At 32.1% G+C, this 27538-nt stretch overlaps 1 protein-coding gene and 1 long non-coding RNA gene across 4 annotated transcripts; both read left to right on the plus strand.

Moving 5' to 3' along the window:
• Positions 1-387: 387 nt before the first annotated feature.
• Positions 388-26361, plus strand: LOC143067990 (uncharacterized). Of its 3 annotated transcripts, XM_076241704.1 has the most exons (11): positions 388-487; positions 941-970; positions 4332-4377; positions 8158-8407; positions 13528-13833; positions 14456-14504; positions 15660-15733; positions 17114-17173; positions 17761-17778; positions 22310-22591; positions 23794-26361. In XM_076241704.1, exons 3-11 carry the CDS (start codon positions 4354-4356, stop codon positions 26238-26240), a joined length of 3510 nt encoding a protein of 1169 aa, XP_076097819.1. In that variant the 5' UTR covers positions 388-487; positions 941-970; positions 4332-4353; the 3' UTR covers positions 26241-26361. The 3 variants fall into 3 exon arrangements, with proteins under 3 accessions (XP_076097819.1, XP_076097818.1, XP_076097820.1); XM_076241703.1 differs by lacking the exon at positions 388-487 and having other exon boundaries at positions 780-970; XM_076241705.1 differs by lacking the exons at positions 388-487; positions 17114-17173; positions 17761-17778 and having other exon boundaries at positions 780-970.
• Positions 10780-11967, plus strand: LOC143067989 (uncharacterized). Its single transcript, XR_012976078.1, has 2 exons — positions 10780-10899; positions 11604-11967. It is a non-coding gene; the product is annotated as an uncharacterized LOC143067989 (long non-coding RNA).
• Positions 26362-27538: the final 1177 nt, after the last annotated feature.

Raw genomic sequence — 27538 nt, forward strand, 5'->3', positions numbered from 1 at the left:
TACGCGAAATAAGGTTTTTATGGTTGTTGTTAAGAGTAAAATGTTCTTTAAAATGTTGTATACGAATATCAACTATCTTCATTACTGAATTAAAAAAGAGTCCATAGTTTTTTTTGTCAGTTTTTTCCCCATTTTACCCATTTCAAACAGTAAGTACGGAGTGAGTCGTAATTAATGTATTACATAACGATAGCCAACACGGAAGATCTATTCGACAATTTGACTTCTTTTGTAGGTGTTTATCAAAATAGCCTTCATATGATAACAGTTTAACTGCGGATAAAGAGTTTCTCAGTCTCAAACACCACACAAGGGTCTACAAAGAACATTCAATACAGGCCAAACGTCTTGTTGACATTTAAATTCTAATATAAATTTCAGAATGACCCCTTCATGACTATATTTAACCATGGGAATTTTTGATAAAACCGGTTAATCGATAAAGGATATATATATATGCATTGACAGTACATTATTGAAACGCACGGTAAGTACAAATTACAAAAATAATGTTATTTCAATTATTGTACAATAGTTTATAAAATTGAAGTACATGTATTTATTCAAAATTATTTCCTTTTCTTACTGTGCTTACAAACTTAAAAACATTTCAACAAACTTAAAAACATTTCAACAAGTGATTTATGTGTTTTACGTCGATCAATTGCAAATTCAGTCAAAGTCAAATATGATCTACGAATAAACTATATCATATATGACAAAAACACAAAGAAATCCAGTTATACTATGATCATGCGATATGAGTTGATTGTGCAAGCTATAAAACCAGGTTTAAGCCATGTTCCACATAAGAAAATGCCTGTATTTGTGTGATGTGTTTGAGCTTTTGATTTTGCCATTTGATTACAGACTTTATGTTTGAAACTTTCCTAGGAGTTCGTTATTTTTGTTATTTTACCTTTTTCTATGATTTTTTTAGAAGAGCACTGGAACACTAGTATAACTAGCTGTGAGTATTATTAACTCTTTTTTTAGAGAGGAGATTAAAGCCTCAACTTTAGCATTCAATTTTTTTCTAAAAATTATTATGACAAGCAATAAAACAATCTTTATTTTACAACTTCATTATTTTTCTCTCATAAAAACTAAATAAAAGTAATATTTAATTTTAAAGAGAAAAAACAATTTAGGCAAAAATGCATATGTTTCTTCACTCAAAAGTCCAAATTGATCGTCACCTTTGTTTATTTTTTTGTAAAAAAAAGTTTTGGATTGAATTTAAAAATACCCGTTTTATTTTACCAATAAACCATTCGGGAGTAACATATATTCATAAAAAGTTTGTTCTGTAGACCATATGAGTTCTACGGTAAAAAAAAAAAAGACGAAAAAAAAAGGAGCCGATTTTCTGTTTGTCTGTATTTGATTACTCTCGTCCTTTCAATACAATTATAATCATAACAAATGATTTGAATTGTTTGTGTGTCTTTTGAATAAATTATATGTTTTAATTGTAAACTTTTCTGCATAAACGCAAAAAAATAAATCAGAAGCTTGAATCAAATATGACGGAAATTGCATCAGTATCCAACATGAAAGATATTATCATGCATACTTCCTTTAGCTGTTTCAAAGATTTTGATACGAATTGCGAATCTTAACTTGCTCTATGAACTATAATAATTGAGCCGATTTCAATATTCAGAATGTTACTCTAACTCGGACACTCTGATGCTCTCCGCAAATAAAAATGTATAACAATTGATTTCTAAAATCAATCAAACAAACACATATTATAATTTTAGATCAAAAAGGAAAAGAAAAACAAGTTGGTGACGCATATATGATCATATATAGTACGTGATTGCTATCGCGAAAACGCTTTTTGAATCATCCCGTTTTATTTGGTGTTGTTTGTGATACTATAAATATCATCTAATATTGATCGAATGATAACTGTTCTCGGTAAACATAATCACGGCCGACACTCGGCTAACCGAGAGATTGGTCGGTTAATCTATATTGAGTATGCGGCTATATGGGAGATTGGTCTGTTAATCGGGTTGGCTATACGTCTGTTAAGAGTAAAACGCACAATTTAATGTTAAACTCTATCAAATTTACAGATTTTTGGCATATTATAAGAATCAAATCAAAAAAAGAAAAGTGTCTGACAAAATGATATCTATTATAGAACATTTTCCACCTTTAAAAACATTTCATAGTCTGCGCAGTTTTCAGTAAAAGTAAAAGGCGTCGCGCAAGTATGTAGTATTTATGACTACACGCATAGCAATTTTTTTAATAAAAGGCTAAACAAACAATTTTAAATATCATTTAAAAGACACAAAATACTACTTTGGTTCCTGCATATAAATTGACATTAGTAAATATTTCATAATTGTAATATAACGTGAGTAATACCACGTTTTAGTGAAAATTGTGGGTTATCAAGTCTGTTAATGGGTTGGACAATTGAAATTGTGTCAGTTAAGAGTTATTTAGCCACGAAAATAGTTTTGCTACCTTTATATTTTCCCATTAAAAAAGTTAAGAATGAGAGATTCTTGAGTAAAAAAATGATAACACGGTGCAGCACTATCCTTCCAGTAAACGCATTTTTATTTTTACTTTCTTTGCATTTTATTGAAGAGTGTGTCACTTCAATATAGCGTGATCTGGGTTGGCCGCTGGAATATGCATGAATTTATTATTAACGATTTCAATCAGCCTTAATTTTTGTGTCTGCAAAAGGTAGCATGTTCTCAAATCCGACTGAACGTGTCTTTCTAATACAACACAGGGTACATATAACGTGTTGTCGTTCTCATATGCACATGATATTTGTCACTGGACGTTTAACCCTAATTCGTCAGCATCATCCAATTGGTTCTTGTCTTCTATTACTTAATCATATGTTGTTTATAAATCATTTTAAAGAAGTAAATGGAAAGGAGCGAATTCAGCTAAATTCGGTTGTATTAAGTTTAAATTCATGTTATTCCGTTTCTAGTTCCTTTTCTACATATGTGCAGTGGAGAACTGCAGTTGTCCACATGTAAACTTTAAGCATTTGTTACCAATATGAGTACATCGCAATCCGTTACTGTTTCAACACCCAGGGTGGTTTCATGTCTTTATTCTTAAACAATTATTGTTTTTTTCTCTCTCTTTTAGCAATGCATCACTCTCTACTGTCCTTATCTTTTATTTATATTCTGTATCTCCATCCAGATTCTCGTGTATACCATGAGGGTCGGATTGGGGTGTTGATTATTTCTGTATTCTTTAAATTGTTATGTTACTTTTCTATACATTTTATTTATCTTACTCATTATTCTTTCTCTATTCTTTATATTTAGGCATCCTAATATATTTTTACTTACTGATGTTTAGTTACATTGCGACGTTAATCTCTGATTTATATACTGGTTACCAATGTAGATGACAAATTGGTGTCATTCATGACAATAAAACAGAATCCACAGAAATTATGCGACCATTCTCGAATAAAATTAATTTTACTTTAATTTAACACTTTTTGAAACCATTTTTATCAATTTTCAATATCTATTGCCTAAATTGTTAATCGTTTATGTATTTTGTTTCCGTATATTTTATATTCCATTGCTCATGTTTTGTTTCCGTATATATTTTATGTTCCATTGCTCAAGTGTTGTTTCCGTATATTTTAGCCGCTCGTCTTGAGCCTACCAAATTAACACACTATATATTAATAAAATTATACTTTTATTGTCATTCATAACTCTTAACAGACCAATTAACAGACCGGGTTTTATACATCCGACCCATTTACAGACCAGGTTTTAAAAAAAGATTGATTTATGTCACCAAAATACGGATTTTCGTGTAGATTTTTCACACAATGATATCAATTTGGTTAACACACATAATGCCTGTCTTTTTTCGATGTTCAAAATATTACATGCAAGTAAATTCAACACAAGTGTCATTTTGTGTACATTTTGTGTGTGTAAATGTGTATAAATTTATTGATGAGTAACTTGCCTTTTCATTTTATAGATCGTACATAGAAGCTAGAAAAATAATAATTACACCACTGGATTCAGTACATTGAATAGTTTTGTTAGACATAAATATTTTTTATGATAAAAATATATTTAAAAGGTTATACAATGAAACATGCTGAGTTTTCAATGATTTTCTCGATAACATCTGATTAACAGACTTTAGCCAACCCGATTAACAGACCAACCGCCGATATAGCCGCATACTCAATATAGATTAACCGACCAATCTCTCGGTTAGCCGAGTGTCGGCCGTGATAATGAGAAACTTTGTTTCTTAAACATATGAACTGATAATCATTGAATTTTATTGTGTTGTAGATTCAGGTGTAAAGATGTAAAGATGTACAGATTTTGCTTACTTTTGGTAAGACCTATTACTTTTAGCATTATTCTTTTATGCTCCATTTATGGGCATAATGTTTTCTGGTCTATGGGTCCGTCTGTTCGTTCGTTTTTTCGTCTCTTCGTCCGTTCATCCGTCCGTTCGTCCGTCTGTCCTGCTTCAGGTTAAAGTTTTGATCGAGATAGTTTTTGATGAAGTTGATATCCAATCAACCTGAAACTTAGAACACATGTTCCCTATGATATGATCTTTCTAATTTTAATACCAAATTCGAGATTTTCCTCCATTTTTACGGTCAACTGAACATAGAAAATGAAAGTGCGGATGGGGTATCCGTGTAATGGGGACACATTCTTGTTTTATACTAATTCGATGCGATGATCGTACAAATCTTTCAGTAATTTGAGAAATATATCTATATTCGACTGTCTGAAGATGCAATACGAGGCTACATAAAAGTGATGATAAAATTGCTTTTCTACCTCAGGAATAGATTTCCTTAGCTGTATTTGGCAAAACTTTAAGGAACTTTTGGTACTCAATGCTCTTCAACTTCGTACTTAATTTGGCCTTTAAACAATTTTTTGATTCGAGCGTCACTGATGAGTCTTTTATAGACGAAACGCGCGTTTGGCGTATATATATATAAAATTTTAATACTGGTATCTATCATGTGTTTATTGAGAATGGAAACGAGGAGTGTGTCAAAGAGACAACAACCCGACCAAAGAGCAAACAACAGCTGAAGGCCAGCAATGGGTCTTCAATACAACGAGAAACTCCCGCACCCATAGGCGTACTTCAGCTGGCCCCTGAACAAAAATGTATACTAGTTCAGTCATAATGGACGCCTACTCCGAAATATACACAAGAAACTAAAATTTAAAATCATACAAGACAAACAAAGGCCAGAGGCTCCTTACTTGGGACAGGCGCAACAATGCGGCGGGGTTAAACAAGTTTTTAGAGATCTCAACCTTCTCCCTATACCTCTAGCTAATGTAGAAAAAACAAACGCACAACAATACGCACAGTAAAACTCAGTTAAAAAAAGTCCGAGTCCGATGTCTGAATAGGTAACAAAAGAACATACACAAAATGACAATGATAGATTAATTAACAAAGGACTACTAGCAGTTACTGACATGCCAGCTCCAGACCTCAATTTAACTTATTGAAATATTATGTGTTCATCATATGAATTCATAAGTAATGATGGAGCAAGAGCCGAATACGCTTCCAGTTTTTAGTATGTGCATACAGGTTCCCTTCTATTTCTGTAAGCTCTTAATGTCTTTTTAACTGTTATTTTCCTTTCCGTCTTAGTTCTTTCGGAAGTGGAGTTGTCTTTTTGATTTGCTTTTGAAGTATGGTTGTACCTGTAGATTTTTTTTTTGTCCAACGGGGTAGCACATCCTCAGTTTTACGGAAATTTTGTTTACCGTGCCCGGAAATTTAGAAACGATCTTTGTAAACTTATCGATCCTTTAAATAAACTTATTCTGAAAGGTTACCAATTCAACACTTTAATTAGATCATTGAATATTGATTTTTATTGGTATTGATATTCATTTAGTTATCAGTAAATTATTAAAAAGCCAACTAAATAGTATTGTTATATACATATACACATTCATGGATTTACAACCTTTCGATACCTGTATCTTGGCATTCATTGCACAAGGTCATGTTTCTCTCTGACTATTTATGACGTCTTCATACTAAATTCATTGAATGTTGCATGATTTTTTTTTAATAGTTGTTAGTGGCTTTGAACTAGCTGTCAGTGACTGCGAGTACTCTCAGATCTGTACTTATTGTTAATTTTCCATTTTTAGATGGTGATGTTCCTTTGTCACCATCTTACGGTGTTTATATTTCACAACTTTTTCGCTATACCTGTGGTTGTTGTGACGTTTTTGATTTTGACGAACGCAACCTATGTATTACTGGTAAATTATTAAACCAGGGATATCGTTACCATAAATTACTTAAAACCTTTTGATTTGGTTTTGAAGTTTGGTTGTACCTGTAGAAAACTTATTTCAAACGGGATAGCACATCATCATTTTTACAGAAATGTTGTTAACCGTGCCCGGAAATTTAGAAATGATCCATGTAAACTTGTCGCTCCTTTAAATAAACTTATTCTAAAAGGTTACCTATTCAACACTGTAATAAGATCATTGAATATTGTTTTTATTGGTATAAATGTTTTTATTGGTATAAATATTGATTTTGTTATCAGTAAATTAAAAGCTAACTAAATATTACTAGTATGTTATATGCATATACATATTCATGGATCTACAATCTGTCGATACCTGTAACTTGGCATTGCACAAGGTCATGTTTTTCTCTGGCTGTTTATGACGGTCTTTACACTAAATCCATTGGGTGTTGGATGTGTACGGATTGATAGTTTAGTCTTAGATGCATGATGTTTTTATTAGTTGCTAGTGGCTTTGAACTAGCTGTCAGATAACTGCGAGTACTCTCAGATTTGTTCATTGTGTCTTTTTGTGTCGGGATGAATAAGTACCGGGCCACGTCCACTTGTATTTTTGTCTATCTGATGAGTTAAGCCCTTTTCAACTGATTTTTATAGTTCGTTCTTATGTTGTACTGTTGTACCACTGTCCAATTTTAGGGGGAGGGTTGGGATTCCGCTAACATGTTTAACCCCGCCACATTATTTATGTATGTGCCTGTCCCAAGTCAGGAGCCTGTAATTCAGTTGTTGTCGTTTGTTTATGTGTTACATATTTTTTTTTCGTTCATTTCTTTTACATAAATAAGGCCGTTAGTTTTCTCGTTTGAAATGTTTTACATTGTCTTATCGGGGCCTTTTATAGCTGACTATGCGGTATGGGCTTTGCTCATTGTTGAAGGCCGTACGGTGACCTATAGTTGTTAATGTCTGTGTCATTTTGGTCTTTTGTGTATAGTTGTCTCATTGGCAATCATACCACATCTTTTTTATATTAATGTTTTTTTGTTGTTGTTGGGATATACAAGTACCCGGCCACGTACACTCTTTGTAGTATTTCTATTTGTATCCATCTGATGAGTCGAGCCTTTTTCAACTGATTTTTATAGTTCGTTCATATGTTGTTATGTTACACCACTGTCCAATGTTAGGGACAGGGTTGGGATCCCGCTAACATGTTTCATCCGCTACATTCTGTATGTATGTGCCTGCCCCAAGTCAGGGGCCTGTAATTCAGTGTTTGTCGGTTTTCTTTTCGTTCATTTTTTGTACATAACGTAGGCCGTTAGTTTTCTAGTTTGAATTGTTAGAATACATTTGTCATTTCGGTGTCCTTTATAACTGTCTATGCGGTATGGACTTTGCTCATTGTTGAAGGCCGTACGATGACCTATAGTTGATAATGTATGTGTCACTTGGGCTCTTGTGGAGAGTTGTCTCATTGTCAATTATACCACATCTTCTTTTTATATTTTCTGTCCTTTTACCACATGGTAGCATTTTCTGTTTTAATCTCACTAACAGTGAGTTATATCACGAAAGTCAAAATTTGTAATTAAGAATTTAGTTTGTTATTATCCACGCTTGTAAATTTTGAAAGACCAAGGCCGTTGGGTCAAGGCAAACACAATATACTGTCAGCATAATATTGGTCCGTAAATATTCCTCAAGAAGATTTGCATAGCAAACACAAAATTATAGCTTAAAAAATGCAATCTATTGGATAGTTAAAAGAAATAAAAGAAATATGTTACAAACAAAGTGATTTTTTTTATTTTCTTTTAATATTACACTTACCTTTTTTAACAAAGATTTGTTTGACTTCGAGAATTGCACTTTCCTCCGGCAATGACTGTTCCTGTCTGATAAACAAAGAATGTGTGAAGTATGTACTAGAAAATCCTCCATCATCGTTTTTAAACTGCAGTAACCTAACCCATTTTGAGCAATTTCACCAGAGTCGTAGAACATGTAACAGCTCTGAGAGGTATCATTGTGCTTGGGATCTACAAGAAAAAGAATATGGAGAAATATGTGCAAAGCCTATAGCCATTTATCCAGGTATGAAGAATAAGTTTATTTCTGTCTGTGTCAACTAGTTACAAATTATGAATGTGACGAAATGTCATTGTATTTAAAAAAAAGTACTAGTATTTGCTAAATATTTAAAAACAATATAGGTCACCATAAGACTTTCAACAATGGTCGAAACACTTGAAGGGGCACTAGCTACGAGTTATGAAAGAAGAAAAATAGAAAATGATTTCGTTTGGTTCAATCATTTATAGAATTATAAAGAAATAATAATCTCCTGTAGTTGGTGATCGCAATACTGGTATACCAGTATTGTCCACAATACTGGTATAAAAATTATGTACCAGTATTGTATTCCAGTATTGTACCAGTATTGTGCTTTTTTTAAATAAACAATATAGGTAATTAATCTTTTATTAAAGGTGTCACAGATATGCATAATGAAATTAACATATGACATGACAATTTTATAAGAATTATTGTGTTTAACTGATGAAGCCATAGATGGTACACTGTGATTGTCATCAAATAAAGTTTTAAATCTTCTGATGTTTTTTTCTTAACCATTCTGTCTCAGCATTTTAACAATCTGTGTACTTTCTTCTATGTTTTCTTTCAGCTCTCTCATTCCAAGATTCATGTAGTATATTTTAGTGAATTTTATATTGACATTAATGCTGTTATAGCTTCATCATCTGTATCATCAGCATTGGTATTGTCTATTTCTTCTTCAGATGTGATTTCTGCAACCCCTCCCCCTTCCTTTATTGGTATTTAGGTATTCAGTCTCTGTGGACTTTCTCTAACGCTTACTAGATTACAAGCTATTTCAGATAGCATTTGTACAGCTCTCTTACAGTCAGAATGCTGGTCTAGTATTAGTATTTATATATAGTTGATATACATGTATCTACTACTAATTGTATTGTCCATGATTCTGAATCAACTGCTTCAACCCTTAACATTCATGTAGACAAACTAGTTACTTTGATTACAACAAGGTTCCCCTATAAAGCAACTTTTTATAATTAATGAATAATATTGATATCTTTTGTTGTGAAAGATTAATAAGAAAATAAAGACAAACAAATGCATATGATCTTAGTACACAAAAAATGTATACATGTATTAAAATATCTGTCAAAATATGTGATGGCATACATGTAAATGCTGAATTTACAGTGTTAGAGTTTAATAATTTGCTTGAATTTATTAAATTATTACTCAGATAATAATAAGCTTTTATTTTATTTTATCTATATTGAATTAAATAAAATATAGAAATATGATAAAATTATTAGCAATTGTTTAAATAATAATGATGATATGAGTTAATTTCAATAATCCTTTGTTTATTTGATAATTTGTGCAAGTATAGTTATGACTTTTAACTGGTTGTTAATTGATTTCACAATTATCCTCTATATTCTTTTTGAGTTCATTTAATCTCCCTTTGATCTTCAATATAGTCTAGTCAACAATACAACTACAGTGGTATATCAGTAATGTATCAGTATTGCTGTTTTTTTTTTATAAAAAGTTACAATACTGGTACAAAATTTTTATACCAGTATTGTTGTCAAAATAAGCAAAAAAATATCGCTGATGAACTATTCACTTGAAAGTGAATAATTCGACCCCATTAAATCCGTATTCATGTGACCTTCAATATAAACCTTTACCTAGAGATTGGTATCGCATGCATGTTTCGTGTTCAGCCATTAAAAGGAAAATAATGTCATCATTGAAAGTCAAACAAAGCTGAACCATTTCGTTGACTGATTCGATGAACTTTTTTTTATTTATAGCTTTTCTAAACTTTTCTAAACTATAAAAAGCATCGCCATAACAAAATGTAAAACAAATAAAGAAGAAAACGATTCATGCTAAAGGCAATATACCATTAACAAATATGGTATACAACAACCGATAACGACCCCCGAACTAGTGGCTCCTAACCTTGTACAGACACATATAAAACTTTTTTTGTATCTATGAAAGTATTAGGGACAGTAAGGTATCGTAACGTAATTCCTGACCAGTGCGTGAACCGGTGACAAAATATTATCGCCCCTGTAAACAGTGGGCTCTTCTGACTAGAGGCACGGGGGGGTCTCAACATGGGATTTTGGGTACAGGTGTGCAGCTGGGATTTTAAAAACACCCCCCATTCATATATTGAATAATTGTGAAATCCCTACCTATACATATATTTCACAGCGAAATCATAACCCATTCATATATTTATCAGATCAAAATTTTCACAATCGGTCAATTACTACCTATTGATATATTTCCTCTGTAAAATTGCACCCCATTGATATATTTGACGGATCAAAAAAGGGACCCATTCCAGCGGCACATATGTATATACCTTTATATAGGAAGAGACCCCCCCGTGACTAGAGGTAATCGGTAAAGAACAGCGGAAAATGGTGTACATTGTTTACGAGCTTGAAATGAGCTAACACAGACGAACTGAGACGTGTCAACGTAATGTGAATATGATAATGCACCAGGTAAATTATTAATTGTTAAGTTTATCACATCATAGTATCTTCATATGATAGGTAAATAAGTGAATTTTCGATTTTAAGTGTCGTCAGGGTTCAAACCTGGAATCATGCCAACCTTTCATTATTTTTTTTTAATACTAACCTATAGTCGGAACATCTTGATTTTCTCCCAATTTGTAAAGTTAATTATGCTGCTTGACATATATTTTTTTTGGGAAAAAAAATTGATATGCAGTCAAATGTGGCAGTTTTTAATATTTGTTGCTATGTGAAATAAAGGGAAGTAAATTAAAGTAAAAGAAGGCGCGCTTTTTCAAATAGTAAACAATTTAATTCAGATGCATAGTATTTTGTCAAATGATAAAGAATATCGTAGAAACTTGCTAGAAATTCATCTAATTTATAAAAGATATACAACATGACATACTGAAATCTGAAAAGGGGTAAAACCACCATACCTTGAACAAATTCAGTTAAAAAAAAGGGGGGGGGGGTGGTAAAATGCTACGAAATTTAGATTTTATTTATTTTTTGTCGACAGCCAAAAGATGATTTGACATGTAACTAACTACTTTTTCAATTTCATTGTAAAGTAAAATTGGCTTTTTTTGGGGTCTCTGTTTATTGTGGTCCGATGTTTTCAGGTTCTCTTTGGATTGCCAAATAATATTATAATCATCTAATTGAATGTTCAAATTATTTTGCAGCGATGGTGTGTATGGAAGGAAGACTGTCATAAAACCCAACAGTTCCGGATGGCCCTTTAAATAATTGCTTAACATCAATAGCGATGTAAGATTCAAGTGTTTGATTTAGCACAAGTTTAGCCAGGTTTTCCTTGTAATTGTAGCAGAAAAACCACTAGACAGTGTCATGCATTGAAAGGATATCAAACGGATATTTTATGGAATGATTCTCGTACATATAAAATCATATGCATAGGAATGTGGAGCTAGTGTCTTTCATGCAGCAATTTTTAATTTCCAATATAAACTCTGAAAAGACAAGAGCATAGAAATGTATACCAATGAGAAACATTCTTTGTGAATAAAATCATTCCAAAACTTAAATGTGTCATTAGTGTTGCATTATTTATCAGTAGAGATAATCAGATTCCAGTAAGATTGTCCAACTGATGGTTTTTGTTTGTAATCGTTTTTGTAAATCTTAGTTGTTTTGACAATCCGGGCTGTGCATGTTGCCCGGCTGACCCTTCAGTGTGAGACAATATTTTGTTTATGATAAACAAAATCACTGATTCAAGACTGGAGCGGACCCCTTTTAGGCAGTTAGTGCGAATCCTTTAGGTTTAAACCATTACATGCAATACGGGGGGAGGGGGAAGATTTTTTTTACCGAGTCAAACATTTTTCCTAATTATAATACATTGAGATTTAATATATACTTTGCTATATGTAGTGTGTATATTAAAGTATTGCCAACAAAATTCATCAAATTTGGGATCATAATATTGTTTAAGAAAAACCCTTATCCCCTGTACATCATAAAAGTTCATAATCTTCTGTAGCACACGTGCATGGTTAATTCGGATCACATATTTTCTATTCCGATGTTATAAGAATTCGAAGGTTCATATCATTTACAATATCATTCAAAAAATTTCTGGGATTTTTTTTTACTATCAACGTTGAACCTCGAGGTTACATTGTAGTAAAAAAAAATCCAATAAAAACGTTGAATGTAAATGATATGCACCTTTAAATCTTATATTGTAGGACTCATGTTGTTCAAACATGATGTGTTGATCAATTATGTTATGATGATTTTGATAAACTTCACATTAGGTAATCTTTCACGTATATTGATTACATTATATCGAGTTGTCCCAACGATATACTTGTCGGTGTGCTCGATCATACGAATTTACCGACATTCATATAGACAAAATGACACAACTTTGAAAAATTCTTGTGACGAAACTACATTTCGGAACACGTTAAAAATTGGATACCCAGAAAGCTACATTATTAAGGTTTGATATATATTTTTTTCAAAAAAAAAGAAAAATATGCAGTCAAATCTGGCAGTTTTTTACACACACCTATGTTGAACAATAGGTTGTTTAATTAACAGCATGTTTGGCAATTAAAAAATCATATATTAATACATTTAGCTTTAACATATACTTTATTTATAGTGGTTGTATAAAAGTTATATAATGGTTTTGTGTTTTAAGAGATATTCATCCCTATGCATATCGGGTTTTATGCGTAAATTGTCTCTCCTGTTCTTAGACCTTTTCTATCTCTTTCATAAGAAGAGTGACTTTTCTATTGTTCTAGTGTCACTGGAAATCCCACTGTGACTAGTTGATTGCGTTCATTGCAATCTCAAACATCACTACATGTACGGATACGAGTTAAAATTATATACAGGAGTAAAAGCAATTGAGCACCGTCAAAATTTTGAAAATTCATAATGGGAACGGAAAATCTTCCCTTTTTTTTGTAAATTTTTGTATAGAGTTTCTCGTGTGAAATTGTTACATTGTATATCCTTATCTAGGAATTGTTCATAATTGCTGTTTATATAAGATACAATTAAAGAATATCTGATAGTAAATCATATCTCTTTTACGATTTCCTTTTAACGTTTTTTTTTCATAAATAGGATTTAGACCAACAAGAGAAGGTGGACTTAATCAAGGTCACTGTAGTATGGACCGATATCAACCATTCTTCATAGAGTCAAACCAAACCTTCCAATGTATCTATCAAAAGTCAACATGCATTGAAGAAGGTCAAAAAGTATATAGCAATGGTTCTATATATGAGGACAGATCCTGTTTCTGCGATTTTGAGAACGGATATGCATTTGTGAATGAAACGCCAAATAAAACACAATGTGTTCCATCAAAAGAAGACTGTACTTGTTATACAAAGATTTGTCCTGAAAATTCCGCTTTTTTAAACACAGGTTATGTATTGTTTTATCTATAGAAATATCCTTAAACAAATGATATTAATGAATGATGTATAAAAATCAAAATGAGGACACTATTATTTAACCCCTGAATTGCAAAGAAAAGAATCAGATATGTTAAGACTATTCAAAATTATGTATTTTTTATTAATAATTCAACAGGTTGTGATGTCACTATGACATTATACAAATGATGATAAAGATATATTTGACAAAAAAAAAATACATTTTACACACATTTGTCATGAAATAAATATGAACCAGTTTTTAGCTTCGAAAGATAATTTTATCACTTTTTGAAACACATTTTGTAGCAAAATATCTTTTGAGAGTTAAATCTTGCTCATAATGAAACTACTGATAATTCGGCAGATTTCTCAGTGTAACAATATATAATGCAACATTTACAAACTATAAGTAATGTTATTTTCGAGATGTAATTTTGTAGATTTATAAAACTATAAGATTTTTCATTTCAAGGTCCGAATAATGGACCATAAGGTGGCCGTATAATACTCTCTCCTTTGATTATCAAGTTAAATTGCCATTTAAGTAGTCAATAGATTCATGTTATAAACGTGTGGATAACAATAAGGCCCTTCTTTTTGTTTTATAGAATACATATGTATACAAGGAACAGTCGACAGTTTGCAGAGATCAAAAAGGTAAATATCTTTAACAGAATAAGATATGATACGCTAGAGATCATTAGAGATCTCTTTAAACACCTCTTTTAAAGTTCACTGCATTATTCAAGAGTTCGATCAATTTTAGTCGTAATCTTGTTTTTAAAATAGGTGCAACTTCAAAAGATTCGACCTAACAATTGAATAGTTGTAATCTGTGTAGTATCAAAAAAAAATATCTTTTAATTGAAAATTACATGAAATGACTTACTGTACTTATTTAAAATAGCAATACATTACATGAAATGTCTCTGTTTTTATAAATGAATGATGAGTAACAACAGACATGAGTCTGATTCACAATCCAAGTTCCAAATCGTCCAGTCCAGAGACCACCAAGCTGACCCAAAAACCAGATATACATAGATCAGCTGAACAAAGAAGGGTACATAAAAGGATGTAAACTTACCCCCAGTTCAGAAAAGTAATAAGCTCATGTTTATGATAGCGATTACATTTTGCTTTTCAAATTATGTGCAGTCTTTCATTTCTTAACTCTCCTTATTTGAGTTAGTTTAAACATATTTTATTGTTCAAAAAGGAGAAATGGATTAACACAAGTTTTTCAACTTGGTAACGTCTTCTCCAATTTATACATAAAGATAAACATGAATGAACATTATTTATCGCTATTTTGTGCATTTTTCCTGTGATCTTTTTTTGTGATAATTTTTCATATCATGCTACTCGCTAGAGATGGAAAATTGTCGCTAGAAACTAAGGAGGCACGTGGCGTTCCTAATGTAATTGACATGAAATTGACAACTTCGTCATAGTTAAAATAGCGATAAACAGATTATCATTGGTAGTCTCAACTCCATTGCTTTTCTCGATTTCGCCGTATACCGACTCAAGCGAGAATATCAATCTCGTTGAGATGATCAACGATAATCTATAAATGTCTCACTTTAGCAAATTGTTATCGAAGAACCCACACGGGGTATGTATCAGATATAAAGCTGAAATGAATAGATACTACAATTTGTTGTTAGACTAAAGAGTTACCTGAAAGGCAAAGAGTGTGGGCAGATGTGGTGCTCACGTAAAACTGGTGGTTGGTGTGTTTTGTTTTTCTGTCCAATATTTTGGTAATTCCTGTTATCCTTTGTGTGTATTATTTTATATACTTTTTAGGATCGTACAAAGTTTTGGAGTGCCCACAAATGAAGTATACAGTAATATCAAAAACAACAAAGTATATAATAATAGTAAGTATTTTAAAGGTCTTGTTTCGAAAATATATTAACAATTTTCTGTCTTTGTTGATCGTAATTTTTACGAAACATTTCGAAAATTATTTTGAATCAATGCACTGTATGCATGAACATAGATGACAGTATCATAAAGTAATAAAGTTAATTATACCATTGTATGTCGATAGACGAATACAAATACGGCCATGATAAGTGTATGACATAACAAGAATTTGTCCATAGTACACGGATGCCCCGCTCGCACTATCATTTTCTGTGTTTAGTGGACCTTAAAATTTGGGTAAAAACTCTAATTTGGCATTTAAATTAGAAAGATCATATCATAGGGAACATTTATAATAAGTTTTAACTTGATTGGACTTCAACTTAATCAAAAACTAGCTTGACCAAAACCTTTAACCTGAAACTTGCACTATCATTTTCGATGTTCAGTGGGCCGTGAAATACGGTCAAAACTCTAATTTGGCATTAAAATTAGAAAGATAATATCATAGGGAACATGTGTACTAAGTTTCAAGTTGATTGGAAGTCAACTTCATCAAAAACTTTAACCTGAAGCGGGACAGACGAACGGACGAACAGACGAACGGACGGACGGACGGACGCACAGACCAGAAAACATAATGCCCATCTACTATCGTAGGTGGGGCATAAAAATAATGGGATATTGTATGACTGCTTATGAGGCAAGCACACGTCCGAGACAAAATGAAAATGTAAACAACCACAGGTCATAATTGGGTTCGTGTTGTTTATTCTTAGTATTCTATGTTATGCCATGTGTACTATTGTTTGTCTGTTGGTCTTTTCCATTTTTAGCCATGGCGTTGTCAGTTTATTTTCGATTAATGAGTTTGACTGTCCCCCTGGTATCTTTTGTCCCTCTTTCATAAGTAATGTTTCCGTAAGCATGGTATTTATACAAATTAGACAGTGAAGATAATGTATTCGTAATTAGTACATGAAGACCATCTGTATTACTTATGCAAATAAGAAAGAAATCACATAGGTGATTTTCTTTACTTAATTTTTTTCATTTCTGAGTATGTGGTGTATTTTTTTCTCTTCTTGCAATTACTTGTACCAAATTGAAAAAAAAAAACACATTTGGAGCACTCATTTGAAAATTATAATAATTTGTGTGTTAAAAATGTATTAGGCATAGAAATGAAAGCATTATGTATTTAAATAACTAATTGTATAATTCATTATTCTCTGAGTAAACATACGGATCGTCCACATATTATGTATTATAGTGTATGGAATATTTGCCACTGAACATTTAGAAAACAAAAATCAGTCTAACATTGTTATATATAACAAGAATACATAATACATGTAATTTATTTATATGAAATATTTTAATCTTCATAGGTAACAATAAGACTGGCGTATACATAGTTACAATGATTTTAATCTGCGGATTTTCTATTGGTAAGACTATACAAATCTTTGGATAAACTATAAAATAAATATCACAGAATTTTTTTTTTCTCGCATAAATTAGTATCAAAATGATAACAAGCATGCTGCAAATTCACTGAATCAGCAGCGGAATAATGAACTTTAAATATATCAAGGAACTGACACTCATATCATATATAAGAACCTGCTGAATATAGCCCGACTCTTTATCAGTGAAACTAAAGTTACATCACTAACAGGCAAAATTGTTGAAAGACGGTTTTGACAGGTTTTTTTAAAGTTATTTTGAATGTGATGCTTTAAAAGGTTTTATGTAATTGCCACCAAAACATTTGGTCTCGATCAGACTTAAAGAAAAGTGTTCTAGAAACAAGCGTCGTTCACATTGTAATCGGTATAATATATTTACTTTCTACTTTCAATCTTAAAAACAGATAAGGTTTCATAAAACAAAACTCAAATCTACAAAAGTAGACAATGGATAAACAGAATGGTTTTATGACAAGAATTTTTACTTTTGGTATGCATAACTATTCTATACTTGAGCAATTGTTATATTTTTGAGTTTTAAAAAAATGTCATTTATTTTTCTTCAGGTTTCATCTTATTTGTATGTAAGTAATCTTTTCTTTTTCTTTATGTCTAAACACCATGTTGATGTTTATTAAGATGTTTTCCAGGCAATATTTAGAGAACTTTCACAGAAATGAGATATGTTAATTTTAAGAAATGAAATAGACCAAAGTATAATCCAATTGATGTTCATATATCACAAATCGTTCGCTATGCCCGTGTCTGTATTGACGTTTTGGATTTCAATGATCGTAATCCATTTAGTACAGGTGGTAAATTATGAAGTCAGGGATTTCGTTGCCTCAACTTACTTAAAACCTTGACTGAATCTATCCATATATACAATGATTTGGTTTGTGAATTTTTTGTGTATTACATATTACAAACGGGATAGAAAATCCAAATTTTTACGGAGATTTTGTATACTGACCCCGGAAATACGATACGAACCTGGTTAACTAATCGATCTTATTCTAAATGGTTTCCAATTCAACACTGTACTTAGATCTTTAAATATTGTTTTAATTGTTATCAATATTGATTTTGCTGTCCGTAAATTAAAATTAACCTAATACGATTATAGTATACATATACATATGCACAGTCACGGTTCTACAACCTGTCGTTATCTGATTATTCGCATTGTACAAGGTCATGTTTCTTCTGTGACTGTTTACCCTGAATCAATTGGATGTAAGATGTGTTCTGATTTATACTGATTGATACTTTAGTCTTACATAAATCATTTTTTATTAGTTGTGATTTGCTTCGAATTAGCTTTCAGTATCTTCTAGTACTCTCAGATCTGTACTTATTGTCTGTTTTGTTGTAGGGATGTATAAATCCCTGCCACGTCCGCTCTGTGTTTTTTCTATTTTGTATCGATCTGATGAATAAAGCCCTTTTTAACAAAATTTTATATGTTTGTTCATACATGTATGTTGTACCGAGTCAGGGGCCTGTAATTCAGCGGTTGTCGTTTGTTGCTGTATATCATATTTGTATTCCGTTCATAGTTTTTAGTTGGATTTTTTACTCAAATCAGACCGATTATTTTCTCGTTTGAAAATTGAGAATTGAATTGGTTTACATTTGTTATTTCGCGGCCTTTATTAACTGAATATGCCGGTTTGGGTTTTGTTAATTGTTGAGGGCCGTACGATGACCTATAGTAGTTAACTTCTATGTCATTTGGTTATGGTGGAGAGTTGTCTCATTGGTGATTGTACAACGTCTTCTTATCTTTATATTATTTATAACAAGAGACGCTAACCCGGTTGGAGTTCTTGCAATTCATTCAGTTTTTGTCGTTACCTTGTGGGTTTTTTTAATCAGATTTGTACATCGGTTGCCTTAATTTCATTCCAACTTGTAGGATGTTTATAGAAAAGTAAAATGGATCCATTTTTGAAATTGAGTTATTGCCTATAGATATGTAACATTCATGCATCGGCGCGTGGGACATATGATCTAGTGTTCTACAGCATGTAGTAACTTAGATTTTGGCATTTCTTGATGGCATTCTTTTCTTAGACTAATTGCTTCATAACACAATGTAAGGTCAGTACGATTGATATTTTACGGTACATACATAAGTTTCGTTCATTGCTAAAGACCACAATGTGATCTCTTGCCCAAAAAAGGTCTTTGTTGGTTAAATTTTTCATAAATCATAAAGAGTTTTCTTAATATACTGCCCAAAGGAACTTACTTTAAATAAATCAGCTGTCATTTCCGAGATTTCGATATTTCGGTTATATAAGGGAAACTCCACACTAACATTTACAACAAAAGGGACGATTTTTCATTTTCCTTTTTTGGATGGTGTTGTTCCTTTTGCATCATCTTAAAGTGTTTATATTTCACAAATTGTTCGCTATGCCCGTGTCTGTTGTGACGTTTTTTTTTATTTTTACGAATATAACCGATATATTACTGGTAAATTATTAAGCCAGGTATGACTTAAAACCTTTACTAAATTCTTACATAGATATAAAGATTTGATTTTTGTCGAGCCTGCGACTTTTGTCGCAGAAAGCTCAACATAGGGATAGTGATCCGGCGGCGGCGGCAGCGTTAGCTAACTTCTTAAAAGCTTTATATTTTAGAAGGTGGAAGACCTGGATGCTTCATATTTTGTATATGGATGCCTCATGTTACGAAGTTTCCGTCAGTCACATGTCTTATGTCCTTGACCTCATTTTCATGGTTCAGCGACTACTTGAAAAAAATAGTTCAGATTTTTTGTAATGTTAAATTCTCTCTTATTATAAGTAATAACTATATTTGGTATGTGTGTACCTTGCAAGGTCCTCATGCCCGTCAGACAGTTTTCACTTGAACTCGACCTCATTTTACGGATCAGTGAACAAGGTTAAGTTTTGGTGGTCAAGTCCATATCTCAGATACTATAAGCAATAGGTCTAGTATATTCCGTGTATGGAATGATTGTAAGGTGTCCATGTCTAGCTGGCAGGTGTCATCTGACCTTGACCTCGTTTTCATGGTTCACCGGTCAAAGTTAAGTTTTTGAGTTTTGGTCTTTTTTTATAATACTATATGCAATAGGTCAACTGTATTTGGTGTATTGACATATTTTATGATCATTATGTCAGTCGGGTAGGTTTTATTTGACCTTGACCTCATTTTCACGGTTTATTTCTCATTGTTAAGTTTTTGTGTTTTGGTCTATTTCTCTTAAACTATAAGCAATAGGTCAACTTTATTTGTTGTATGGAAAAAATGTTAGCTGTACATGCCTGCCTGGCCTGGTTTATTTGACCTTGACCTCATTTTCATGGTTCATTGGTCAATGTTTAGTTTTCTTGGTTAATATTAAGTTTATGTGACATTGTAATAAAGCTTTATATTTAGGACTATCAACATAATATCAATGATAAGTCAAGAAGGCGAGACATTTCAGCGTATGCACTCTTGTGAAATTTGGTTGTACCTGAAGAAAAGTAATTTCAAACGGAAAAGACATCTTCATTTAAGGGAGTTGTTGTTAACCGTGCCTGGAAATTTAGAAACGATCCTGGTAAACCTTTTCATCCTTCAAATTAACTTTTTTTAAAAGGTAACCAATTTAACACTATAATTAGATCTTTGAATATAGTTTTTTTTGTATAAACATTGATTTTGTTATCAATAAATTAAAAGCCAACTTCATATTATTGTTATATTCATATGCATATACATATGCACATTCATAAATCTATAAGATGTTACTTAGTTGAAAAACTTGTGTCTTATCCATTTGTCATTTTTGAACAATAACATATGTTTAAACTAATAAATCTACAATCTGTCGTTTCTGTATCTTGGCATTGAACAAGGTCATGTTTTTCTCTGAGGGTTTATTATGTTATTACACTAAATCCATTGGATGATGGATGTATACTGATCGATAATTTAGTCTTTGATGCATGATTATTTTAATAGTTGTTAGTGACTTTGAACTAGCTGTCAGTAACTGCGAGTACTCACTGACCTGTACTACGTGTCTTTAGTTGTAGGGATGTAAAGTTTAGGCCACTTCCACTCTGTGTTTTTGTAAGATGTTTTTCTATTTGTATCCATCTGATAAGTTAAAGCTTACTATTATTGTTGTCAACGGTTAACCGTCGGAAGGACCGAATATCGAATACCAAAAACGCTAACCGGTTAACCAATTTTGATAGATTTGATATAAATGTGTAGTGAAATAATTGAATAATGTTGTTTTATTTTAAAAATTATCGTCGTGGAAATTAGTCTGACAGTTAAATTGTCCAAAATATTGATTGCTATCGTTAATCCAAAAAACATAAAGTAAAGTAAACTAGAACTTAGACAACTTGTATCTCACCTTTGGGCAAGATATTAATTACACACAATTAGTATACGTTTTTTTTTTTAAACTTTAAATCAGAAAAAACGTGAACGTAATTAATTTATCCTTTATGGTACGAGTAACACGCCTAATGTTTTCAAATTAAAACACTCCGCAATTGCATATAAGAATTATATTCATTATTCATATATACAGTTTGATATCAATATCAATCATCATTGGATAACTAGTATGAATACACACAGAAATAAGGTATACCTCCTTACACAGCGAACCAGAAACACAATAAAATGAAAACTAACAAAAATCATGCGTTTAATAAGGGGTCTTTAATTCAGGTACATACAATTTAAGCTCTAAATTGTCTCTTGAGAATCAAAATGCAACAAAGGACAACAACATTAGAAAAATATAAAAATTACCACTGCCAATTGCATCATTGGATAACAAATTCATAGCAAAGGCAATTTCATTTTTAGCAGTATAAATTTCATTTTTGGCAGTTTATTTTCGATTTATGAGTTTGACTGTCCCTCTGGTATCTTTCGTCCCCCTTGTATTCGAAAAAACCCAAAATCTATGGTATGATATCAATATGACAGACGAAAGCACATACATGTAGGTAAAACAATAGTTAACTGTTTGTATTTTTTAAATAAAGTTTAGAATATAACTTTTTAGATGTGGAATTTGAAATATGCATATTCTGAAAGTTCTTTGTATATATTTATATATAGGTCCAGTTTTTCTTCCATCCGACAAAATTGTGCTATTTCATGAAAATGATGACACAAAGATTGAGTGTGCAGTACGAGGACCATCTGTTATCTGGTCTGTGGAGTGGTTCAAAGATGGCAAAAAAGTGCCGGAAAAAAACTATGCCACTTCTGATGATGAGTCGAAAATTACTTTGTTTATAAAAGATGCACTTAAAAAGGACGAAGGCGTCTATAAATGTGTAGTTAAAAATCGTTTCAGGATTCCCAGTGAAACAAGTGTGAATTTAAGGATGTTACCTTGTAAGTATCACTTTATTTGGAAAAATCTTTTTCTCGCATTCAAATTATCTACAACTCCTCGAGATCAAATGAACAGACAGGATAATTTCAAAAATATAAAGACAACATATTTTCATATAATCATCATTGGACTTTATTCACATTTTTCTTTTTTCATGTTTTGATACAAACACAGTTTATTTGCTGTTGTTGGCAGATCTGTGATAGTATATGTTCAAGTTTTACACAACTGTTAAACCAAGAGTTGCAAATGATGAAGTTGAAATAATCCCTTCGTAAATTTTACGGACGCCATCACGAGTTGGTTGATCGTTATGCAATAACCGTTTCACAAATGATATCGGATACGTTCCTTATGTTGTAACAACACTACCCTTCCTTTTTCACGAATGTGACCTACCGAATTAGACTATTTCCCGTAATAACATAAGCAACACAACGGTTGCCGCATGTGGAGTAGGATCTGTTTACCATTCCGGAGCACCTGAGATCCCCCCCCCCCCAATTTTTGGTGGGGTTCGTGTTGCTGAGTCTAGTTTTCTATGTTGTTTCTTCTGTTCTATTATTTGTCTGTTTGTCTTTTTATATTTAGCCATGGCGTTGTCAGTTTATTTTCAATCTATGAATTTGACTTTCCCTGTAGTATCTTTCGTCCCCCTTTGTTAGATTCGAGGCTATTTAGATTGACCTTTTATATTATATCCTGTATTTTGTTAAAATGCCGTACATTTTTTTTTGTAGATCGAATCAGTCAATCTAAAGATTTACCTTTGTTTCACTTTCAATGTTTACATTCTTTTTCTATAAATAAATCAACATGCATAATTCATGCGTTATCAATTTCTAGCTAGAGATTAAATTGAAGTTCACATGAATACAGATTCAATGTGGTCGAATTATTCACTTGCAAGTGAATAATTCATAATCAATGTTACTTAGCTTATTTTGACCAAATTGAACCATACTGGCTGATAAAAGCGAATTATTATTTCACTATTTCATTTTCATTTAAATTTCGTAGCTAATGCCCCTTTAATATATTTCATCCCAATTAATCTTATGGTAAAACTGTGCGAGATCAATGAAAGTGTCATGTATTTTGATAAAAAGGAGAATAATTCGATTTATAGTTTGTTTCATAATCATGAAAGTTTATTTCTAATGAATTTTTTAAACTTTAAAAAAAAATTGTTATTTTACAGCACCCACTGTTTTAGACGAATGGAAAACGAAAGATACCAAGATAGTATCAACAAACGCTATGGCAAAAGTGAGGGATATTTTGCAATCGTCAAATTGTGTGACAGTAGTAGGTCGATCAGGTAGTGGGAAGTCAACTGTTTTGCGCCATATTGCACTAGCATTGCACACCGAGAAAGAATATTATGATGTATATCCTTCTTTTTCGCCTGAGGACGTCAGGCAACATTTTGACCGTTCAAAAAAGCAAGTTTTTGTTTTTGACGATGTGTTTGGAAAATATGCTATTGATTTATATACAGTAGATGAATGGGTTTCATTTATGAACGATATGAAATCATATCTTGATCATGGAAATTTGAGAATGATGTTTTCTTGTAGATCGCATATAACAAATCATCCCCATTTCAGAAAACTTAAACTCATTTCTTCAGTGTCATCTACATGTAATATACACGACTTTCCGCTCAGTCCCACGAAACAAGAAGAAGTAGCCAGTAAATATCTCCGACATAAAGATGTAAAAATAATCATGGGCATCGATCCAGGTAGAATAGAATACATAGACATTTTCCCACTCTTATGTGAATCACTAAGCAAGTTGCTAGAAATGGATGAATCTGTTGAAGTTGATGAATTTTTCAAATCACCCTTTGAAGTACTTTTGAAGGTATTTCAACATATAAAATCATCCAAGACAGAAATATATGCTCTTATGTCGCTTTTCCTTGTGTGCAATAATGCATTAGAAAAACGGATATTTGGAACAAAACCTTTTAAAGACAAGTGTAGGATAATTGCTCATTATTGTAAAATTCCAAATTTTTCAGAGAAAGACATCAAGCAACTTTTCATTAAACTGCAGAAGTATTTCACAAAGGAATCTGGAAACAAATATAAAATATTTCATGATAAAATATTTGATGCCGTTGTATCATTTTACGGCGAAGATCTCTTTGGAGTAATATTGGATATAGCACATAGTGATATCATTCGAGACAGATTTCATTTTCAATCCTTGCAAGAACCCTGTGATATTGAATTTATAATCCCGGTGCCTGAAGAAAAAGAGGAACAATATTTTAAGAGACTATTTGTAGATACAAACAGAGAGATATTTAACAATGACATAACATTTACTGCTTTTGCAAACAGACAATTGCAATACAAGGTATACCGTGACAAATTTATAAGTTATTGCACTCAAAATGATGAATTAAAGAAACACATTTTACTTCTTTCATACAAAGCAACATCGCCATTACTTGAAGTTGCTGCCCAGGGCTATGATGACATATTAAACATGTTAATTAAAATGCATTTGGATGTTAATGTTTTTGACGAAAGTGGTGACACACCACTTCACAAGGCAGCAGCTTTCGGTAATATTGGATCATTGGATTTACTTTTAAATAACGGGGCAGATCCACATCGGCTTAATAAAAGTGCACAATCGCCTTTGTTTAAAGCAGTTGAGAGGGGTTGCTTAAAAGTTGCCAGAAAGCTGCTGGAAAAGAACGTTGAAGTTGATTTAAAAAACAGTACTGGGGAGACTCCACTGTATGTAGCTGCTAGGGAGGGACATACCAATATGACTAAATTGCTTTTGCAAAATAAACGAAATAAAGCAAACCCTAAAATATTTGATGAATACATCGGATCCCCTTTGCATATTTCTTCAAAAGAAAACTTTACTGACATCATGAAGTTATTATTAGAGGAAGGTGCCGATCCAAATTTGAGCACAAATCATATAGAATCACCATTATATATTGCATCACTAGATGGTAAAACAGAAGCAGTGAAACTCTTAATTGAGAAAAAAGCTGATTTAAATAAGTGTGGAAAAGATGGAAGATCGCCACTTTGTAAGGCTGCATGGAATGGCTATAAGGAAGCCGTAGAAATATTGTTGAAAAACGATGCAGATCCAAACAAAATTAGCGAATACAATGAGTCTCCACTTTACAAAGCAGCACGATGTGGTAATTTAGAGATTGTAAAGATGTTGCTCGAGAAAGGAGCTAAGGTAGATCAAGCATGTAAAGATGGAAGAACCCCCCTTTATAAAGCAGCATGGAAAAACAAGTATGAGGTGGTAGAGGTATTATTATCTAATAATGCCGATCCAAATTTATGGAGTATATACTTCGGCACACCACTATACAGGGCAGCTAAAGAACGTCATGTGGAGACAGTCAAAATGCTTCTGGAAAACATTAAAACTAATGTCAACATTAGAAGCAAAGATGGTGAGACGGCTCTATTTGCAGCAGCAAAATTTGGATATCGAGACGTAATAAAAATGTTAGTTGCCAAGGGAGCTGACATGAATATAACAAATGATGATGGCAAAACTCCAATTAAAGCTGCACAAGAAATGGAACATTTAAAAACAGTAGAACTTCTGAATGAAAAATTAAAAACAGTTAATACACATACTCAATGAAATAACTGTATTTAAGATATTCAAATTTGTCTCCTTTTGATTTACAAATGAAATGCTTAAAATTTTGATAATGCTAATTGTAATTATTCCTTTGATATACCTTGATCATGATCAGCGTGACCGATATTGTTTTATTTTAAGTAGTTGTAAGACCTATATCAGTTTCTGGTAAATAGTAAAGCAAAGAAAAGCTAGTGGTAATTGATTAAGCACTATTTTGGAATGATTTAAGTTGTTCAGTCTTTAGGTTGTTATGGAGTGTGTCGTGGACTGTTCGCCTCCTTTCGTTGTTTGCATTGAAGATGTCAGCCGTTCTCTTCGACCTATGAGTTATGAATATTTCCTTTGCGTTCTATGCCTTTCTTAATTGCAATTTATACGATAATTTGGAATTTGAGGAAATTTAATTTCGATCTAAAGCTCATAAAACTGGATATAACTTGTACATATAACATGAATATATACCAATCAAACATCACTTACCTGCTGTCTTTGACTTTTTGGTTGGAAATAATAAATTAGATTGATATTTTAAATTGGCACACAACATCAGAAAAAAACTGTAAACCAAATGAAAATAATTGTTACAGACGATACAATTTTAACATTTGGTCGAAGGAAAAACTCAAAATAAAGTATTTTTATTATGCCCCATTTATGGGCATATGTTTTCTGGTCTGTGCGTCCGGCCGTCCGTTCGATCGCCCTTCGGTCCCGCTTCAGGTTAAAGTTTTTGGTCGAGGTAGTTGTTGATGAAGTTCAAATCCAATCAACTTAAAACTTAGTACACGTGTTCCCTTTGCTATGATCTTTCTAGTTTAAATGTCAAATTAGAGATTTTCTTCCTCTAGAAAACGATAGTGCGGGTGTAGCATCCGTGTACTAGGGACACATTCTTGTTTATCACTGTTTTTATAACTTATATATAGATTTATGAATATCTTTCTTCTTTTTCTTTTTCTGTGCTTTGCCTCGATTATTATATTTTTTCATTTGAGTTATGGAAATATAAAGGACAGATAGTCGTGTTGAATAATCACTTTGTAACATTACACCAATGAGACAAAGTGTAGAAAGTTTTCGAACATTAATTTAATTAATTTAAATGATCTTATTGTAATTTTTATATAGTTGTTCAAATAGGTTTGTTTCAACAATTAGGAGGATCACTATGCACCAATGTACATTCAATTCATGTAGTCAAGATATTTAATTATTTTCTATTGATTCTAAATATTAATTATGATGGCATACTTACATAGCCCCTGTTGCATTCCTTCCAATCAGAGAGAAAATCA

Source organism: Mytilus galloprovincialis, chromosome 3, assembly GCF_965363235.1.
Source record: "Mytilus galloprovincialis chromosome 3, xbMytGall1.hap1.1, whole genome shotgun sequence".
Lineage (NCBI taxonomy): Eukaryota > Metazoa > Mollusca > Bivalvia > Mytilida > Mytilidae > Mytilus > Mytilus galloprovincialis.